The sequence below is a fragment of the Notamacropus eugenii genome, chromosome 5 (genome assembly GCF_028372415.1).
Source record: "Notamacropus eugenii isolate mMacEug1 chromosome 5, mMacEug1.pri_v2, whole genome shotgun sequence".
Classification (NCBI taxonomy): domain Eukaryota; kingdom Metazoa; phylum Chordata; class Mammalia; order Diprotodontia; family Macropodidae; genus Notamacropus; species Notamacropus eugenii.
The window spans coordinates 335,186,409-335,204,378 of record NC_092876.1 but is presented as its reverse complement, the minus strand read 5'-3'; the positions used below and the strand labels follow the sequence as shown (position 1 = coordinate 335,204,378).

Genomic DNA, 17,970 nt, shown 5'->3' with positions numbered 1-17,970 from the left:
TTTCAATCAATTTTGGAGTATATCATCGTGGAGAGTTTTGTGAAAATGGATCAGATTAAGTGGTTGCTGAGGTTCCTCTCCCAACTCTAAAATCCTGTGATTTTGTAATGTTTGTGTTTCCTTTGAAGGTGTGACTTAAGGAAATGAGCTAGGATAAAGAGTTTCAAAGATAGTTTAACCTAGGAAAACATTTACTAAGTTGCTATAACATAGAGTGTGAGGAAGGGCAAAGAATGAAATTTTTCTGGCCCAGGGGGAGCCATTAATTCTAAGTACAGTCTATCTGGTTAAATAAGCAAATATACTTGTGATTTCATTGATCTAAATAGTTCCATCAAAGATGTAGGTTGTAACCCACTCATGCATGCCCATCCTGTATGACTATTGTCCATGTTCTCCCAAGTGTATCATAGGGGACTGTTGAGGTCAGAGTTGAGAGAGCAACTTCAGATATGAAAGAATTCACTTGGACCATCTGTTTTGGGAGCTTTTTGGGAGCTTTTTATTTTATGTGAAAAAGCATCCTGGACCTCCTTAGCAAGGAAGTTAAATGAGATGCCAATATCTGGGGAAGTTATGCTTATATAGGTTTTAGAATGATGATACAGTTTTAGAGGTTTTATGGGGGTTGAAGATTAGGGACAGGATGAGGAAGATAGATGACACCAGATAAGGGAGACAGGGGAAATTTTATGACCCAGGATGGGGGGAGACAAGGAATTTTATGGTCCAGGATAAATGGGACATTTTATGGTATTTCAAGATAAGAGGAAGAAACTTTAGGAAGCCTTCAGGTTAGAGAATAAACTAGGGAAAAGCACCTCTTAACTCTTAGGGCACTGTTTGTATCCTCATCAGAGCTTCATAAACTATGGAATGAGAAAGAGAAGAGAACTTGGAGAATTTACTCCCTGCAGTCTGTCACCTCCTGAACTGAAAAGAAGAAACAGGTTTATCATCGCCCTTTGTAATACCTCAGAGAACAGTAAAAAAATAAGACACAAATTTCAAAAATACACAGGGGGATCAATTCCTTTCAAAATAAAGACAGTCATTTAGTTTCCTTTTGCTTCCACTGAAATCTTTCCAGGAGTGATCTGAAAGATGTCCGATGTAACTTGGCCTTTTCCCCTTCTTTGCTGCTGGTTCCCTCCTCAATGACCTGGTCTATGGACAGTTCCAGGCTTTTGGTGATGTCTCTTTTCCCTTGTGGGAGAGACTTGCCTAGGATGAAGTGAAGCCACTTTGGTCTTGAAAGAGCAGGAATCATGGAGTCTGACTGAGATAATTCTGCACTTTCTGTTGACTTTTTCAAATGACTGTGGATGTTTGAGGTGCTAAAAAGGGAGGCGACTGTTGCCTGGGGGCATTTGAGGACAAATTTCACATCAATCTCTTCCTCAGACGTGGGCACAGGTATTGGAATGGCCAGCAACTGAGCTTCGCATGGATATTTCATCCCTTCATGTGGGCAGCCATCAGGGATCCAGGAGGCACAAATTAAGCAGACCATATAATTACACGGACTGTATCCATCAAGACTCGGAGGGAGGAGAATCTGTTTACAGATGTCATCTTTTATTTTCTCCTGAGGGATGGAATTGATGATGGCTTGAACAGTTTTGTCAGAGACAGTCCCCCCCTCGATGGTGTATGGTTTGATGTAATTTAAACGCAATTCACTCTGTCTCTTTGGCGTCATAAGGAATTGATGTGGGGGCCCAGGTTCAACTTTGTCCTGGTGGTCAGAGCTCATCTCAGTCTCAGGCTTCTGGTCACAACCTGTTGGAGCTTTAGTCTGGTGACTGGAACCTGATAGCGATACAGTCTTGTCAGGGCTTGGAGTGACTGTTTCCTCCTCGGTCACATTTTCTGGTGGTATGCTTGGCATGTCGGTGGGCTCTGTTCCAGCTTCATCCTCATTTTCTGAGGTGGATGGAAGAGTGACTGAGAAGTTAGAACTAGGTGGATGTGTGGCCTGTTCTTGACCCTCAGATGATTTTACTGAGTGTTCTCTATCTGTTGGAGATACAGCCTGGGTACTGAGATCTTCAGCAGCTTCTGACTGTCTGTCAGGGCTGGATTGGTGTTTTGCACAGGGGTCAGGACTAGATAGAGTCATTTCTTCATGGTCTAAGCTCAATGGTGGCATTACCCTTTGATCCTGGTCGTCTAGAGTGTTGTACTGAAGCTCTGTTCCTGGAGACATTGTGTCAGAGGAGTCAGGTTCTGGCTGAAGTGACACCTGGGCACTTAGATCTGGTATATCCTCAGCTTGCTGGTCAGGGCCGGGTAGAGATATGATCTGGGGTTCAAGGACAAATTGAGCTGGGTCTTCAGGGCCTAAGTCCACTGGGTGTGTTGCCTCATCCTCCTGGTCTGTAAGAATTTTGATTTTTAGGTCTGTTCTTGGTGGTGTCTTTTCCCCAGACTCATGGTGTCTTTGAACCACATCTTGGGCAAGGTCATGTGCTGTATCCTCACTCTCTTGCTTCTGGTCAGGGCTGAGGGATGGTGGGGCCTGGTGGTCAGGCCAAGGTAGAGCCTTTTCTTGGTCATCACTGTTCAAGGAAAGTGGTGTTGCCTCATAATCCTCAACTATTTGATTTGGTTCCTGGTCCTCTATTCTCAGTGGCATTATATCTATGATTTCAAATTTTTCTTGCTCTATCACATCTGAGATAGGATCAAGAACGACTGGAGCAGTCTCAGTTTCTGAGTCTGTGCTAAGCATTAATGTATCCCAGAGATTTGTTTCCTCTGATAACGTTGCCCACTGTTGTAGTGTCTGTTGAAGTACAGCCTGGACATCAGGGTTTGATATGTCCTCAGCCTGGTGGTAAGGGCTGGGCAAAGGTGTAGTTGCCTCATCAGGGCTAGAAAATGTTCTCTCCTGGATATCCAAGTCCAGTGGAGGTGCTGTCTCATGATCCTCATCTGTTAATGTTATTTCTTGGTGATTGGATATTCCCAATAGAATTGGCAATATTTTTTCCTGGTACTCTTGTTTTATTGGAACTGACTCATAGATGATAGGTTCTGATATATTCTTGGTGTCCAGATCTGGGCTGGATGGAAGGATAGCCAGGTGATCTGTTTCCTGTGGCATTGTTTTCTGTTCTAGTTCTGGATGAAGTGTGATCAGGGCATTGAAGTCTGGCATATCCTCAGCCTGGTCAGGCCTAGATGGAGGTGTGGTCCACTGAGGAGGACAAGATAGAGTTATCTTCTGGGGGCTTGAATCCAGTAGAGTTATCATATCATCCCGGTCTGTGTCCTGGTCTGTCTCTGAGAATATTGTTTCCCAGGGATCTGGCTCTGTTTGGATGGACACATGGATGGTAGGCTCTGGGACTGTGTCAGTTTCCGTGTCAGGACTGGATAGAGGTGTGTCTTGGAGGTCTGTTCTTGGAGATATTGTGTCCCAAGTGTCTGACTCTGTTTGGACAAACACATGGACACCAGGCTCTGGGGTCATGTCAGCTTCCAGGACTGGACTGGATGGAGGTGTGTCCTGAAGGTCTCTTCTTAGGAATATTGTGTCCCAGGTGTCTGGCTCTGTTTGGATGGACACATGGACACCAGGCTCTGGGGTCATGTCAATTTCCAGGACAGGACTGGATGGAGGTGTGTCCTGAAGGTCTCTTCTTCGGAATAATGTGTCCCAGGTATCCAGCTCTGTTTGGATGGACACATGGACACCAGGCTCTGGAGTCATGTCAAATTCCAGGACAGGGCTGGATGGAGGTGTGTCCTGAAGGTCTCTTCTTCGGAAAACTGTGTCCCAGGTATCCAGCTCTGTTTGGATGGACACATGGACACCAGGCTCTGGGGTCATGTCAGTTTCCAGGAGAGGACTGGATGGAGGTGTGTTCCGGACATCTGTTCCTTGGGATACTGCTTCCCAGGACTCTTTTTCAGTTTTAACTGAAATGGAAGTCTCTGATGGTGTAATTGAGGGCTGTGCATCAGTACTGGATGAACATGTTTCCAGCAGGTACCTTCTCAGCAGCATTGTTTCCCAGTTGTTTTGCTCTGTTTGAACTGAGGTATGGGCAATAGGACATGGTGCACGTGGCAGGCGAGGATTATACCTGTATACAGTTGTAGACCTGTTTCTCCTATTCAGATGTGATGTAGGTACAGCTAATGGTCTAGGACGACGGTCATGGTATTGTAAAAAGGACACTGCTTCCCTGGGCCAGAGGTCACGTGATGCCTTCAGAGGTTGGGCCTGGACCCAATAGTTTAGGACTGATGTTCTGAAATGTGGGACCCTGGTCCAGAGACTATAAGGTATTGATTTTGCAAGTGGATGGAGTACAGGGTCCAAGTTGAAAAGTCCTAACAGTGCATTGGTAGCCTTGATCCGGCGCCTGGGTCTTGGCAAAGCTCTGGTCCCCTGTGTGGTGGTTTTTGTCAAAGGTCCATTGGTCTTGGCCTGGGTGTCAGAAACTATTCTGGCTACAGTAGTAGCCCTGGGCCTGTGGCTCTCACCTAATGGAACCTCAGTCTGATGGTCAGAGAAGGGTGGATTTGGGTTATTTTGGTTGATAAGTGTTGGATTCTCAATACCTGAATGGTCACAGGCTGGAAAAATCTTAGGAAGGTGGTCAGAACCTGAAGGATTCTCCAAACGGTGGTCAGGATCTGAAGAAGAATCATGCTGGTGTTTGGGACCAAGAGGAGGTATAAGGCATTGTTCAATGGTAGCCAAAAGTCCAGGAGTTTTTTTGGTTGGGATATCAGTCCTAGGTAAAGGCAAGACTGGAGCCACTGTACGATGCTTGTGATGAGATGATGGTTTAGCCAGGTGATGAAGATGGGGCAATGGCACTGCCATTGCTCTATTATCAAGTTGGGGCATCTTAGAAGCAACGGCTGGATGTTTGATCCTGGGTGGGGGCTCTTGTATGTTCTTGTGGTAGTGACGGTGTGGTGGTTGGGGAGTACCAGATGGTTGTTTGAGGAGGGATGTCAGTTCAGCCTTTGACCGGTATTCTTTTTCCCAGAATGGTGAAATCCGGTGTGGAGGACATGGTAACAGCACAGATGAGGCCTGGTGATAGAGGCTATTTTGAGGGAACTGGACCAATTCTGCTGATGAAGAAGACACTACATGAGTGAGGGCAGCCAAAAAATTATTTACATATGCAGCATTTTGGGCAGAGGCATGGAGGGGAAGAAGAAATGGACCAAAGGAATGGACTTTTCTAAGCATAGCAGCAACTAACATTTCTGTAAGTACTTGACAGTTTTAAAAATGTTTTACATTTATTGCTTCCTTTGATCCAGAAATTCACGTTTCTCAAGTAGATATCATTAACCCTATGTGATAAATAAAGGAGATCATATTTATATAATAATAATATTATTTTATATAGTTATAATTATATTATGTATAATTAATTATTGGCTTTAATTAATATAACATACTTTATATATAATTTACAATTATATATAATACATATAATTATAATATATTATATGATTAATAATATATTATATATAAGATGATGTATTTCTATATTATATAATTATATTATACTATATATAATTTATAATTATAAGTGTTGCTCTTAAACCGTTCACACAGTAATAATAATAATAAAAATATAATAGCTAATGTTTATACGGTGCTTTAAGGTTTGCATAGTGTTGTACAAATATTATCTGATCTTATCCCCACAATAGTCCTGGGAGCCAAGGGCTATTTTTCTACCTGTTTAACAGATAAGGAAACTGAGATAAACAGGGGCTAAATGACTTGCCCAGTGTCATGTGTCTAATAAGTGTCTAAGGCCAGATTTGAACTCTGGTCTTGCTGGCAACAACTCTTTTAGGCAGAGTGTGAATATTAAGCCTTTTTTACAGCTGGGACTAAGTGAGGCTTAGATAGTTAAGTGATTTGCCCAAAATCTACCAAAAAGATGGACGTCCAGGCCTAAAAGATAGGACACTGAAATTCAGAGATCTTAAAGTTTCTTAGTTCAAGGTTACATGGCTAGGACCAGAACACAAATCTTCTGATTTTTAGATGAATCTTCTTTCTACTCACTATATCTCGTTGGTTCTTAGCATTCATAGGATCATGACAGAATGGATGAATGCTACCACAAATGGTAAAAAAAAAAAAAAAAAGAGAGAGATGTGATTGTGATTTTGTGTATGTGTATATGTGTTTGTGTATGTGACTGTGTGTGTAAGTGTATATGTGTGTGTGTGGTGTGTGAGGTTGGGCATTTAAGATTGTTGAAAAACAAAGTTCTCACCTTTGGGAAATATCCTGTGTCTTCTCCCCATTTGGCTACTAAAGGATTTCCTGGGGGGGGGAAATAATTTGTTAACAAATAAGTGGCAAGAATTCTGGCTCTAATGTCCCTTTCCCCTCCCAATGGGCTTTGAAACGTTAACAGTCAAATAAATTGGCTGCCATGAAAATTGACCCTACCCTGCCAGGGCCTTTGGGCCATTTCTTCTCTAAACCTGATTCCCCTTGTCCCCATTCTACAGTCACTGCTACCCTATGGATAAATTATCTCCTTACCTTAGGATTAACCTCTTAAAAAAAAAGTGAAGCCAGTGTCTGTCTTCCAGGTCTTCCCTCTTCTTTTCCCCTTTTTCAACCCCATATTGACTTCTATCATTGGTACGTTTATGGATGTTCAGTTGTTTCAATTGGGTTCAACTCTTTGTAAGCCTGTTTTGGGGTTTTCTTGGCCAAGATACTGGAGTGCTTTGCCATTTCCTTCTCCAGCTCATTTTACAGGTGAGGACTGGGGCCAACATGGTTAAGTGACTTACCCAGGGTCATATAGCTAGTAAAGTGTCTGAGGCTAAATTTGAACTCAGGAAGATGAATTTTTCTGATTCCAAGCCTAGCTCTTTATTCACTGTGCCACCTAGCTGCTAACATTGGTAAAATCTTTTCTGAAGAAAGGAACTGATTAAAGGAGAAATAGTCAAGTAGGAGCAATATTTGCATGTAACATTAGTGGTAAAAGTCTATCTAAAATTTTGCAGAGAATTGGCACACATACAGGGAACTGACCAATACAACTTGGTGTGTATACATCCATATGCACATACACACACGCACACACACACACACACATATGTATGTATATATATGAATTAAAGTAGAGAAAATCAAATAACCATTCTGATTGGGTCCAGTACAAATTTATGTTACACAACCTCAACTGGGCCCTCACCCCTGGCTAGACAATCCTATGATACTTCCTTTATCAATTCACTGTCCCATTCTCCACAGCAGCTCTTCCAAATTTTTTTTATCATTCCTCAAACCTGCCATGGCTCTTCCTCTCCCTACTTTTTCAGTTGAGATCCTCACCTCCTATTTCACAGAAAAAAAATGAGACCATTTACCATGAACTCCCTCTTCTCCCTTCTTCATTTCCTTCTACTAGGTGCTTTCTGCCACATTTTCCTCCATTACCCCTGTCTTACATGATGAGCTAGATTTTCTCCTTACCAAGACTGACCCATCTATCTGTTCAAGTGATCTCATTTCATCCCATCTCCCCCAAGAGATTGTCCCCTCTATTATCTCTGCTCTTTCACTTATTTCTGATCACTCCCTTATCTCCTGACTCATTCCCTATATACTACAAATATGCCCATGTCTCCCCCATCCTCAAAAAATTCTCACTTGATCTTACCATCCCTGTTAACTATCATCCTACATCTCTTTGGCCCTTTATAGCTTTATTCCTGGAAAAGACTGTCTACCACAGGTCCCTCCACCTTTTTTTCTTCTCACTTAACCCCTTATAATCTGCCTTTTGACCTTATGATTCTACCATAACTGCTCTCTCCAAAGTTACCAATGATCTCTCAGCTGCTAAAGCCAATGACCTTTTCTTAAACCTCATTCTCTTTGACTTCTCTGCAGCCTTTGATGTTACTGATCACTCTCTCCTCCTTGATACACTCTTCTTTCTAGGACACATTTTCTCCTGGTTTTCCTCCTACCTATATGACCACTCTTTCTCACTCTGCTTTGCTGGGTCCTCCTCTGGATCATGCCCTCTAACCACAGATGTCCCTCAGATGGGTCCTCTTCTTGTCTCCTTCTATACTTCTTCAGTTGGTCATCTCATCAGCTCCCACGGAATGAATTACCATCTCTACACTGATGATTCTCAAATGTACTTTTCCTGCTCCCAACTCTCTCCTGACCTTCTATCTCCAAATGCCTTTCAGACATCTCAAACTGGATGTCCAGTAGACATCTTAAGCTCATGATGTTCAAAACAGAACTCATTATCTTTTCCCCAAACTCTCCCTGCCCTTCCACCCCCACCTTCCTTGTTACTGTAGAGAGCAACACCATTCTCCCAGTCCCTTCAGCTTACAACTGAGGAGTCAGCCTGAACTCCTCACTACCTCAGCTCCCATATCCAAGGCCTATTGATGTTCCCTCTGCACTATCTTTTGAATATGCTCCCTTCTCCTCTCTGACACTGCACCATTCTAGAGCAAGCCCTTATCAACTTCCTGCTGGACTATCACAACAGCTTGCTGGTGAGTTTGCCTGTTTCAAGTCTCTCCTCACCCCACTCCATCCTCCATTCAGCCACTAAAGTAATTTTCCCTAAAGTGCAGATTCGGCCATGTCATTCTCTTCTACTAGAAAAACCTCTGTGGCTTCCCATTGCTTCCAGGAACAAATAGAAAATGCTCTGTTTAGCATTCAAAGCCCTTCATCACCAAGATCCCTCCTCCCTTTGCAATCTTGTTACACTTTTTTCCTGACATATACTCTATAATCTGGTGACATTGATCTCCTGCTTGTTCCATGCACAAAACACTCCATCTCTTGGCTCTGGGCATTTTCTCTGACTATCCCTCACGTCTGAGGCACTTGCCTTTCTCAACTCTGCCTACTGACTTCCCTTAAATCCTAATTAAAATCCCATCTTTTACTGGAAACCTTTCCCAGCCCCCTTAATAGTGCCTTTCCTCTGTTCAGTATTTCCCATTTGTTCTGCGCATAGTTTGCTTTGTATGTATTTGTTTGCATGTGGTCTCCTTCACTGGATCCTGAGTTCATTGGGGGTCTGCCTCTTACCTGTTTTGGATCCCTAGCTCTTAGCATAGTATCTAGCACGTAGTAGGCACTTCGTAAATGTTCATTGACCGATTTGCATACTCATGTATGAGTATACATGGTGGAGTTTATGCATGTGTGTCTATATTAAATGTATATGTGCATATATTTAAGTCATCATAGATTATACATTTAAGCTATTAAAGCTGGGTCATTCTCCAACTGTGTATATGTATGTGCATGTGTGTGTGGAGGGGAGAAGAAACAGGGGGAGGGAAGGAGGGACTGGAGAGAGAGGAAGAGGGAGAGAAAGATAGAAAGATAGAGATGGAGAGAAAGAGACAGAGTCAAAAAGACAGATAGAGACAGCAAGACTTCCTCTTACCAGGACCTTTCTATGTTGCTCAGAGTGAGTGTAAATAGCAATTGTTTCCGAACTGGCTAGGATCTCTGAGGGTCTTCTCCTCCCAAACTGACTGCTTATGAAGGCAAACTGGGCTATCTTTTGCCTCAATTCTTACTTAGCCTTTAATTACTGAATGAACTTTGCCTCAGACAAACTGAACCCTGGAAAAGAAATCTCAAGGTAACATGTGGCCCTCTAGGTCCTCAAGTGGAGTCCTTTGACTGAATCCAATTATCCTGTGCAGTTTGGATTCAGTCAAAGGACTGCACTTGAGGACCTAGAGGGTCACATGTGGCCTTGAGGCCACAGATTTCCCACCCCTGCCTTAGCTTAAAAAGGCCAAGGTCCCCCACTGTATCCTGGGCCATCTCCAGTCTTCTTGACTTATGTCTTGCAAAAGGACTCTGATGACTTTGGAGGAGAAAGTGAGGCTGATGACTTTGCACAGCTCTGCTTCACTTAAATCCAATTCACTGGCAAATCAAGACATCTCCCTCCTGATGTCATTGATCCTCTTTAAGAATGTAGGACCAACAACGAGAATCCAGCTCTTTGAAATCACGGGTCTGGTCAATCTAAAGCCTATAGCCAACACTAAATAGAAAAATTTCTAAAACAATTTTGAAAAGAAAAATTTATAAACTATAAGTGATTTATGAAAGTGTTCCTTACATCATAAATAATAAACCACATTTTGTAAGTCATTAATTATAAGAACATGTTTCAAATATTGTAGTGAGAGAACTGCAAATTTAAATCACTCTGAGGTTGCATGCATTCTGTGAAGACTGACAAAGATAAGTCAAAGATAAGGGCAATCGGTGTTGCAGAGGTTGTTGCTTCAGTCAGGCATGCACTAGTTGATGTACCTGGCTGATGGAGCTATAAAGTGGTCAGCTTGGCATTATTCAAAGAAAAGTGATTAGAACTATCTCTTTGACCTGGAAATCCCACAAGCGGGCATATTAATATCTCAAGGAAGTAAAAGAAACAAATGATCTGACGAATGTCAAAATGTTCTTAGTGATTCTCTTTATCCTACCAAAGAACAGAAAATAAAGTATAAAAATAAAGTATATGTGAATTCATTAGGGAATGATTGAAAAAAAATGCAGTCTATGATTTTTACAGAATGCCACCAGACAAAAAAATATGAATAAGAGGAAATCAGAGGAATGTGGGAAGAAAATATATGTGATCTGATGAAATAAGCCTGAATGAAAAAAAATAATATGTGCAATAACTACAACATAAATGAAGAGATCATCAAAATGATGCTGAACTTTTAAGTAATGGAAAAGTCAAAGATCTTAGCAGAGACTAAGGAAATAAGGCTGGAGAAGAACTGGGCAAATAAATAAGTCTCTTCCTACTCCTGAGGAGTGTAGCCTAGGAAGCATGGAAAAGTAGATGTTCTCCCGTGAACATCTAGAGCAGCGTTGTTCTGGTGGTTCTCACTCAACTCAGAGCATCTTTTCTCTCACCTCTAGTCCATCCAACACACATCCGTCAAAGTGAAACCCTCCTCAGTCTTGAGTGGAGGTCTTGGGGTGAGGAGGAGCATTGGCATGGTGCAGCTGGTGGAGACTCTGGAGAGGGAATCCTACTCACAGATCCTGCTCAGAAAAGACCAGACCAGAGCGCAGGCCAGGAGAGAAGTAAGCTCCTCTCCCTTGATTGTGACACCTTGGAGGAACTGAGAACTTAACAGGTCCCTAGACTATACCCTCCATTTGACAGAGGACTCAAAAGTCAAGTAACGGGCTGGAAAAATGCCCCCAAAAGGGAAAAAAGTAAGACTATAGAAGGTTAGTTTCTTGATGAACATGCATTTTCCCCCATCCTTTCGAATGTGGAAGAACAAAGCATACCATCAAAGGAAAGCATCAAAGTCAAGACTTCTACATCTAAAACCTGCAAAAAAAATATACAACAGTCTCAGGCCATAGAAGAGCTCAGAAAGGATCTTGAAAATTAAGTAAGAGAGGTGGAGGAAAAATTGGAAAGAGAAATGAGAGAGATGCAAGAAAATCATGAAAAGGGAGTCAACAACTTGCTAAAGAAGACCCCTAAAAACGCTGAAGAAAATAACACCTTTAAAAAATAGACTAACTCAAATGGCAAAAGAGGTCCAAAAAGCCAAAGAGGAGAAGAATGCTTTAAAAAGCAAAATTAGTCAAATGGAAAAGGAGGTTCAAAAGCTCACTGAAGAAAATAGTTCTTTAAAAATTAGAATGGAGCAGATGAAAGCTAATGACTTTATGAGAAACCAAGAAATTATAAAATGAAACCAAAAGAATGAAAAAATAGAAGACAATGTGATATACCTCACTGAAAAACAACTGACCTGGAAAATAGATCCAGGAGAGATAATTTTAAAATTATTGGTCTACCTGAAAACCATGATCTTTAAAAAAAGAGCCTAGACATCATCTTCCAAGAAATTATCAAAGAAAACTGCCCTGACATTCTAGAACCAGAGGGTAAAATAGAAATGGAAAGAATTCACTGATCATCTCCTGAAAGAGAGTCCAAAATGAAGATTCCTAGAAATATTGTAGCCAAATTCCAGAGTTCCCAGGTCAAGGAGAAAATATTACAAGTAGTCAGAAAGAAACAATTCAAGTATTGTGGAAATGCAATCAGGATAACACAGGATTTAGCAGCTTCCACACTAAGGGATAGAAGGGCTTGGAATATGATATTCCAGAGGTCAAAGGAGCTAAGATTAAAACCAAGAATCACCTACCCAGCAAAACTGAATATCACACTTCAGGGGAAAAAAATGAAATAGAGGAATTCCAAGGGTTCTTGTTGAAAATACCAGAGATGAATAGAAAATTTGACTTTCAAATACAAGAATCGAGAGAAACATGAAAAGGTAAACAGGAAAGAGATGCCTTAAGGAATTCATTAAAGTTGAACGTTTACATTCCTACATGGCAAGAAGCTATTTGTAACTCATGAGACCTTTTTCAATATTAGGGTAGTTAGAGGGAATATATGTGTATATACATATACATGTTTTATATATATATATATATATATATATATATATATATATATATATATATATATATATATACATATATATGTAGGTGTATATGGGCATGTATGTATGTGTATATTATATATATGTAGGTATGTATATGTGTATGTATATATGTGTATATGCATACACACACATATATGTACATATATACATATATATATACACACACATAGACAGAGGGCACAGGGTGAGCTGAATATGAAGGGAGAACACCTAAAAAAATAAAATTTACTGTTGAATGGAATATACTAGGAGTACAGGAAAGGGAGAGGTAGAATGTAGCAAATCATCTCACATGAAAGAGGGAAGAAAGAGCTTTTACAATGGAGGGGAAGATGGGGGAGATGAAAGGAAATAATTGAGCCTTAGTCTCATGGGATTTGGCTTAAGGAGAGAATAACACACACTCTATTGGATATGAAAATCTACTTTACCCTGTAGGAAGGCAAGGGGGAAGGGAATAGGAGAGGGAAGATAATAGAAGGGACAGCAAATTGGGGAAAGAGATAATCAGAAGCAAACACTATTGTGCAAGGAGAGAATGGAATAAATGGAGGACAGGATAGGACAGAGGGAAATGTGGTTAATCTTTTACAGCATAACTATTATGGAAGTGCTTTGCATTGTTACACATGTATGACCTATACTGAATTGCTTGTTTTCTCAATGAGGGTGGGTAGGAGGGAGAGAATATGGAACACAAAGCTTTAAGAATGAATGTTAAAAATTGTTTTAGCATGCAACTGGGAATTAAACTTGGAGTAGACAATGGAGTGTAGAAATCTATTTTTCCCTACAGGAAAATAGAAGGGAAGGGGGATGGAAGAAGGGTGGGTAATGGAAATGGGGACAGACTGGAGGAAGGGGTGGATGGGGTGCATGCTGTCCTGGGATGGGGTTGGGGAGAGATGAGAACAAAATTTTGAATTCAAATTCTCTTGGAAGTGAATGTTTAGAACTGAAAAATTTAAATATATATATAAAAAATGATACCCTAAAGCACAAGGTCTGATCATGTGACTCCTCTGTTCAGAACGTTCTACAGCATCTTCATTTTCTGGTAGCCTGGGCCCCTTTTTCTTTGGTGGTCTTGTGAAGCCTATGGACCCCTTCTCAGAATAATATCTTAAAGGGCAAAATAATGCATAGGATTACAAAGGAAACCAATCATATTGAAATGTAGTTATCAAAATATTGGAAAAAAACCTCAGTCTCATAGGCCCCAGGATAATAACTCTTGCAATATAATTTAAACTTTTTGAGGACACTATTTGGTTTTTGGTTTGCGTTAATTTTTTTGTTTCATTTGTTTGCTTTTATATTATAGCAAATCCTTGTTGAGTATTTTCCTTTCAGACATTTGTAATATCTACCCTGTCAAAGAACCTTCATATATACAACATTTATCATCAAAGCAAATCTTGGCTTATGGTGCCCAGGGAAAACCTCTGGGAAATCCAATACTGTCCATGGGGCTTAGACATAAACTTCAACAGATTTGATCTTGTGATTTTTGCTTAGCAGTCTCTCAATAAACACTTACTGGAATGTCTTCACACAATCAGTGAGAATGAAAACAGAAAACATAATTATTAGAGTCATCTTTGGTAGTTTGGGTTTATTTTATTATACCAAATCTCTTCTCCCCACTCTGAATCCTCATATGCCAATCCCTTATTTTCTCAAGATACTTAAAGTTGTTACTTCTATTTAAAGATATCATGATGGTGATTTTTTTGGGGCAGAGTAGAGAATTACTTGAAAAACCATTGAAACCACTTTGGAATATCACACTCAGGATAAGGATCAATGATCTTAATTACCTCAGTTTAGAGTGTGAAATGACATTAAAGGCCATTAAATTTTGACCCTCATTTTACAGATGAGGAAACTGAGGCACAGAGAAGTTAACAGATTTGCTCATTGTCGTTGTTATTAAAAGTCTCTTAAGAACCCAGATCTTTGTGATTCCCAATCCCATTAACTATCTTATCTACTACACTTTACAGTGTAGTATCTACTACATTTTGCAGATAAGGAAACTATGAAGTGACTTGCCCAAGGTGCATTCGAACCAGTTGGGATTTGAACCCACCTGCTGTCCCCTTGACTCCAGAAAGTCAGGCAGAGCTCTTTTCAGTGTCTAATCCATCCTTTCAAATCCTTCCAACTCTACAGAGCCTTGTATTTGCTTCTTAGCTGCTTCTCTGCTGAAGGATCAACAGGGGCTCCCTGATCTAGGTTTTTCAAGCTGATAAGCATGTTCTTTTCTCTGTTGAGCACAGATAGACCTTCAGTCCTTTCCTATTTCCATTTCTGACTACAAGAAAATTTTATCATTTTTACAGCTGAAAAAAAATTCTTCCCAGCACATAGAGCAAGCCCCACAAGACCTCTTACCAGTTAAGAACTTCAGGAAGAGCTAGAAACAGACTATGTCCTTTTGGCAGCTTTTGGTCCTTGGTAGCAACAAGCTTTTCCAAGAGAGAAAGGCAAAGAGACTACATCGCCTGATACAAAAATAGAGTGGCTAAAAGTACTATCAGTCAATTAAGAAAAAGTGGCACTCTCTCCTAAGATGTCTGCATCATAGGATGCAGAGAAAGAGAGGCTTCATCAGTTACTTATAGTTAGACTGAGCTTTTAGGTACCTCTATCCCAGGTAAGGGATCTGAGTTGTCCTTGACATCATAAAATACTAGTTGTCCTTTGTCCATCAGCAGTCAGAGTTGCCCCACCCATCTCTAAGAGACCAGTCATTCAGGGATGTGCAGAGATAGGTATATAACTGGTTCACTGAATACAAGTTGCTCTGTCTCAGCGCTATATTAACTACTAAATTTCTTGTTGGTTCTAACCAATTGGACACCCATATCCCCACTAGCATCCTCTCCATCCCTCCCCGGACTGCTTTCCACAGAGGATTCACTTTTTATTGAGCATAAAATTCATGAGTTTTTAACTCCAGTCGGGGAGTCTAGGTGATAGAGCAGAAAGATTTCTTGCTTTGAAGTTACAGAAATCTGTGATAAAATCTTTCCTTTGCTGTTTGCTGCCTGTGTGACCTTGGGCAAGTCACTTCCTCATCTGTGAAATGAAAGTGGTCTCTAAGGCCCATTCCAATTCTAAATCTATGATCCTTAGACTGAGTGAATTTGGGAGCTCCAGTATCCTCCTCTTTCCTCTGAGGGCAACATTTGTACCCCGATTGTGGATAGTTAGGATAAAATGCATGTCTTATGCATGTTCCCTGAAGTTTTTGGAGGTGTGTTAAATGCAAAGGAGAAAAAGTTGATTTAAAGATGGGTATGTAGCTTCTCTTTTTGGTAAAGGCACTGAATCTTCACATCCATGTTGGGCTCTCTTGAACACAGAGGACAAATTTAGTAGCCCAGCAAAATCAATTCCTTTCCTTCCCCCATAATCAACACTTTAAAAAAAATTAATTAATTTATTTGTTTTCAATTTTCAACAATCACTTTCATAAGTCTTAAATTTCTGTCCCCTTCCTTTCCCCTCCCTCCCCGAGATGGTATGCAGTCTTATATGGGTTCTACACATACATTGTTATTAAACACATTTTCACATTAATCATGTTGCATAGAAGAATTAAAATGAATGGGAGAAACCACGAGAAAAACGAAACCAGAACAAAACCTAACACAAGAGAAAATAGTCTGCTTCATTCTGTGTTCCAATTCAATGTTTTTTTCTCTGGATATGGATGGCATTTTCCCTCGAGTCCTTTGGGAATGTTTTATGTCCTTCCATAACACTTTCTCCCAACACTGTCCTTCCTCCCCATTTGCATGCCTTAAACTTGATTCAGCCTTGTTAGAAAATCACCAGCTCATACTACCTCTTAGTAGAAATATAGACACCAATAACCAAAGTTTCTAGAGAGCAATAGAGGGGAAAATAAATGGTCTTTTGTTAGAACCCTACAAGTGCATCCCAACATCAGCAGCCCTTATATATTTTTAGTTACTTATTTATTTCACTTTTAACATTCATTTTCACAGAATTTTTGGGCTCCAAATTTTCTCCCCCCTTGTCCCCTCCTCCCACCCCAAAACACCGAGCATTCCAATTGCCCCCATCACCACTCCGCTCTCTCCTCCATCATTCCTCTCTGCCCTTGTCTCTATCCTCTTCTCTGTCCTGTTGGGCCAAATAACTTTCTATACCCCTTTACGTGTATTTCTTATTTCCTAGTGGCAAGAGTAGTACTCAATAGTTATTCCTAAAACTTTGAGTTCAAACTTCTTTTCCTCCCTTCCTCCCCACCCCCTCCCTTTGGAAGGCAAGCAATTCAATATAGGCCAAATCTGTGTAGTTTTGCAAATGACTTCCATAATAGTCGTGTTGTATAAAACTAACTATATTTCCCTCCATCCTATCCTGCCTCCAATTACTTCTATTCTCTCTTTTGATCCTGTCCCTCCCCATGAGTGTAGACCTCAGATTGCACCCTCCTCCCCATGCCCTCCCTTCCATCATCCCCCCACCCTATTTATCCCCTTATCCCCCATTTTCCTGTATTGTAAGATAGGTTTTCATACCAAAATGAGTGTGCATTTTATTCCTTCCTTTAGTGGAATGTGATGAGAGTAAACTTCATGTTTTTCTCTCACCTCCCCTCTTTTTTCCCAAACTAAAAAAGTCTTTTGCTTGCCTCTTTTATGAGAGATAATTTGCCCCATTCCATTTCTCCCTTTCTCCTCCCATATATTTCTCTCTCACTGCTTGATTTCATTTTTTTTAAAGATATGATCCCATCCTATTCAATTCACTCTGCACACTCTGTCTCTATGTGTGTGTGAGTGTGCATGTGTGTGTGTGTAATCCCACCCAGTACCCAGATACTGAATAGTTTCAAGAGTTGCTAATATTGTCTTTCCAGGACTAGGGATGTAAACAGTTCAACTTTTGTAAGTCCCTTATGACTTCTCTTTGCTGTTTACCTTTTCATGCTTCTCTTCATTCTGGTCTTTTCATCAAGAATGCTTGAAAGTCCTCGATTTCATTGAAAGACCAATTTTTCCCCTGAAGTATTATACTCAGTTTTGCTGGGTAGGTAATTCTTGGTTTTAGCCCTAGTTCCTTTGACTTCTGGAATATCCTATTCCATGCCCTTTGATCCCTTAATGTAGAAGCTGCTAGATCTTGTGTTATCCTGATTGTATTTCCACAATACTTGAATTGTTTCTTTCTAGCTGCTTGCAATATTTTCTCCTTGACCTGGGAATTCTGGAATTTGGCCACAATATTCCTAGGAGTTTCTCTTTTTGGATCTTTTTCAGGTGGTGATCGGTGGATTCTTTCAATATTTATTTTGCCCTCTGGTTCTAGAATCTCAGAGCAGTTTTCCTTGATAATTTCATGAAAGATGATGTCTAGGCTCTTTTTTTGATCATGGCTTTCAGGTAGGCCCATAAT

The 17,970-nt window shown here is 40.6% G+C and overlaps 1 protein-coding gene and 1 long non-coding RNA gene across 5 annotated transcripts in view; one reads left to right on the top strand and one right to left on the bottom strand.

The window, feature by feature from the left end:
* The window catches only part of LOC140506448 (uncharacterized), a 49,834-nt gene extending 44,701 nt beyond the window's left edge, over window positions 1-5,133 (top strand). Inside the window, exon 5 of the long non-coding RNA XR_011967935.1 lies at window positions 5,013-5,133. This is a non-coding gene — a long non-coding RNA (uncharacterized lncRNA). The remainder of the gene's footprint in view (window positions 1-5,012) is intronic.
* On the bottom strand, window positions 1,031-15,175 carry LOC140506447 (uncharacterized). 4 transcript variants are annotated; one of them, XM_072613627.1, is made up of 5 exons: window positions 14,932-15,175; window positions 14,627-14,851; window positions 13,525-13,656; window positions 6,273-6,322; window positions 1,031-5,097 (listed from the first exon to the last, which is right to left on the bottom strand). In XM_072613627.1, exons 3-5 carry the CDS (start codon window positions 13,545-13,547, stop codon window positions 1,052-1,054), a joined length of 4,119 nt encoding a protein of 1,372 aa, XP_072469728.1. In that variant the 5' UTR covers window positions 13,548-13,656; window positions 14,627-14,851; window positions 14,932-15,175; the 3' UTR covers window positions 1,031-1,051. The 4 variants fall into 4 exon arrangements, with proteins under 4 accessions (XP_072469728.1, XP_072469727.1, XP_072469730.1 ...); XM_072613626.1 differs by having other exon boundaries at window positions 14,627-14,803; XM_072613629.1 differs by lacking the exon at window positions 13,525-13,656.
* Window positions 15,176-17,970: the final 2,795 nt, after the last annotated feature.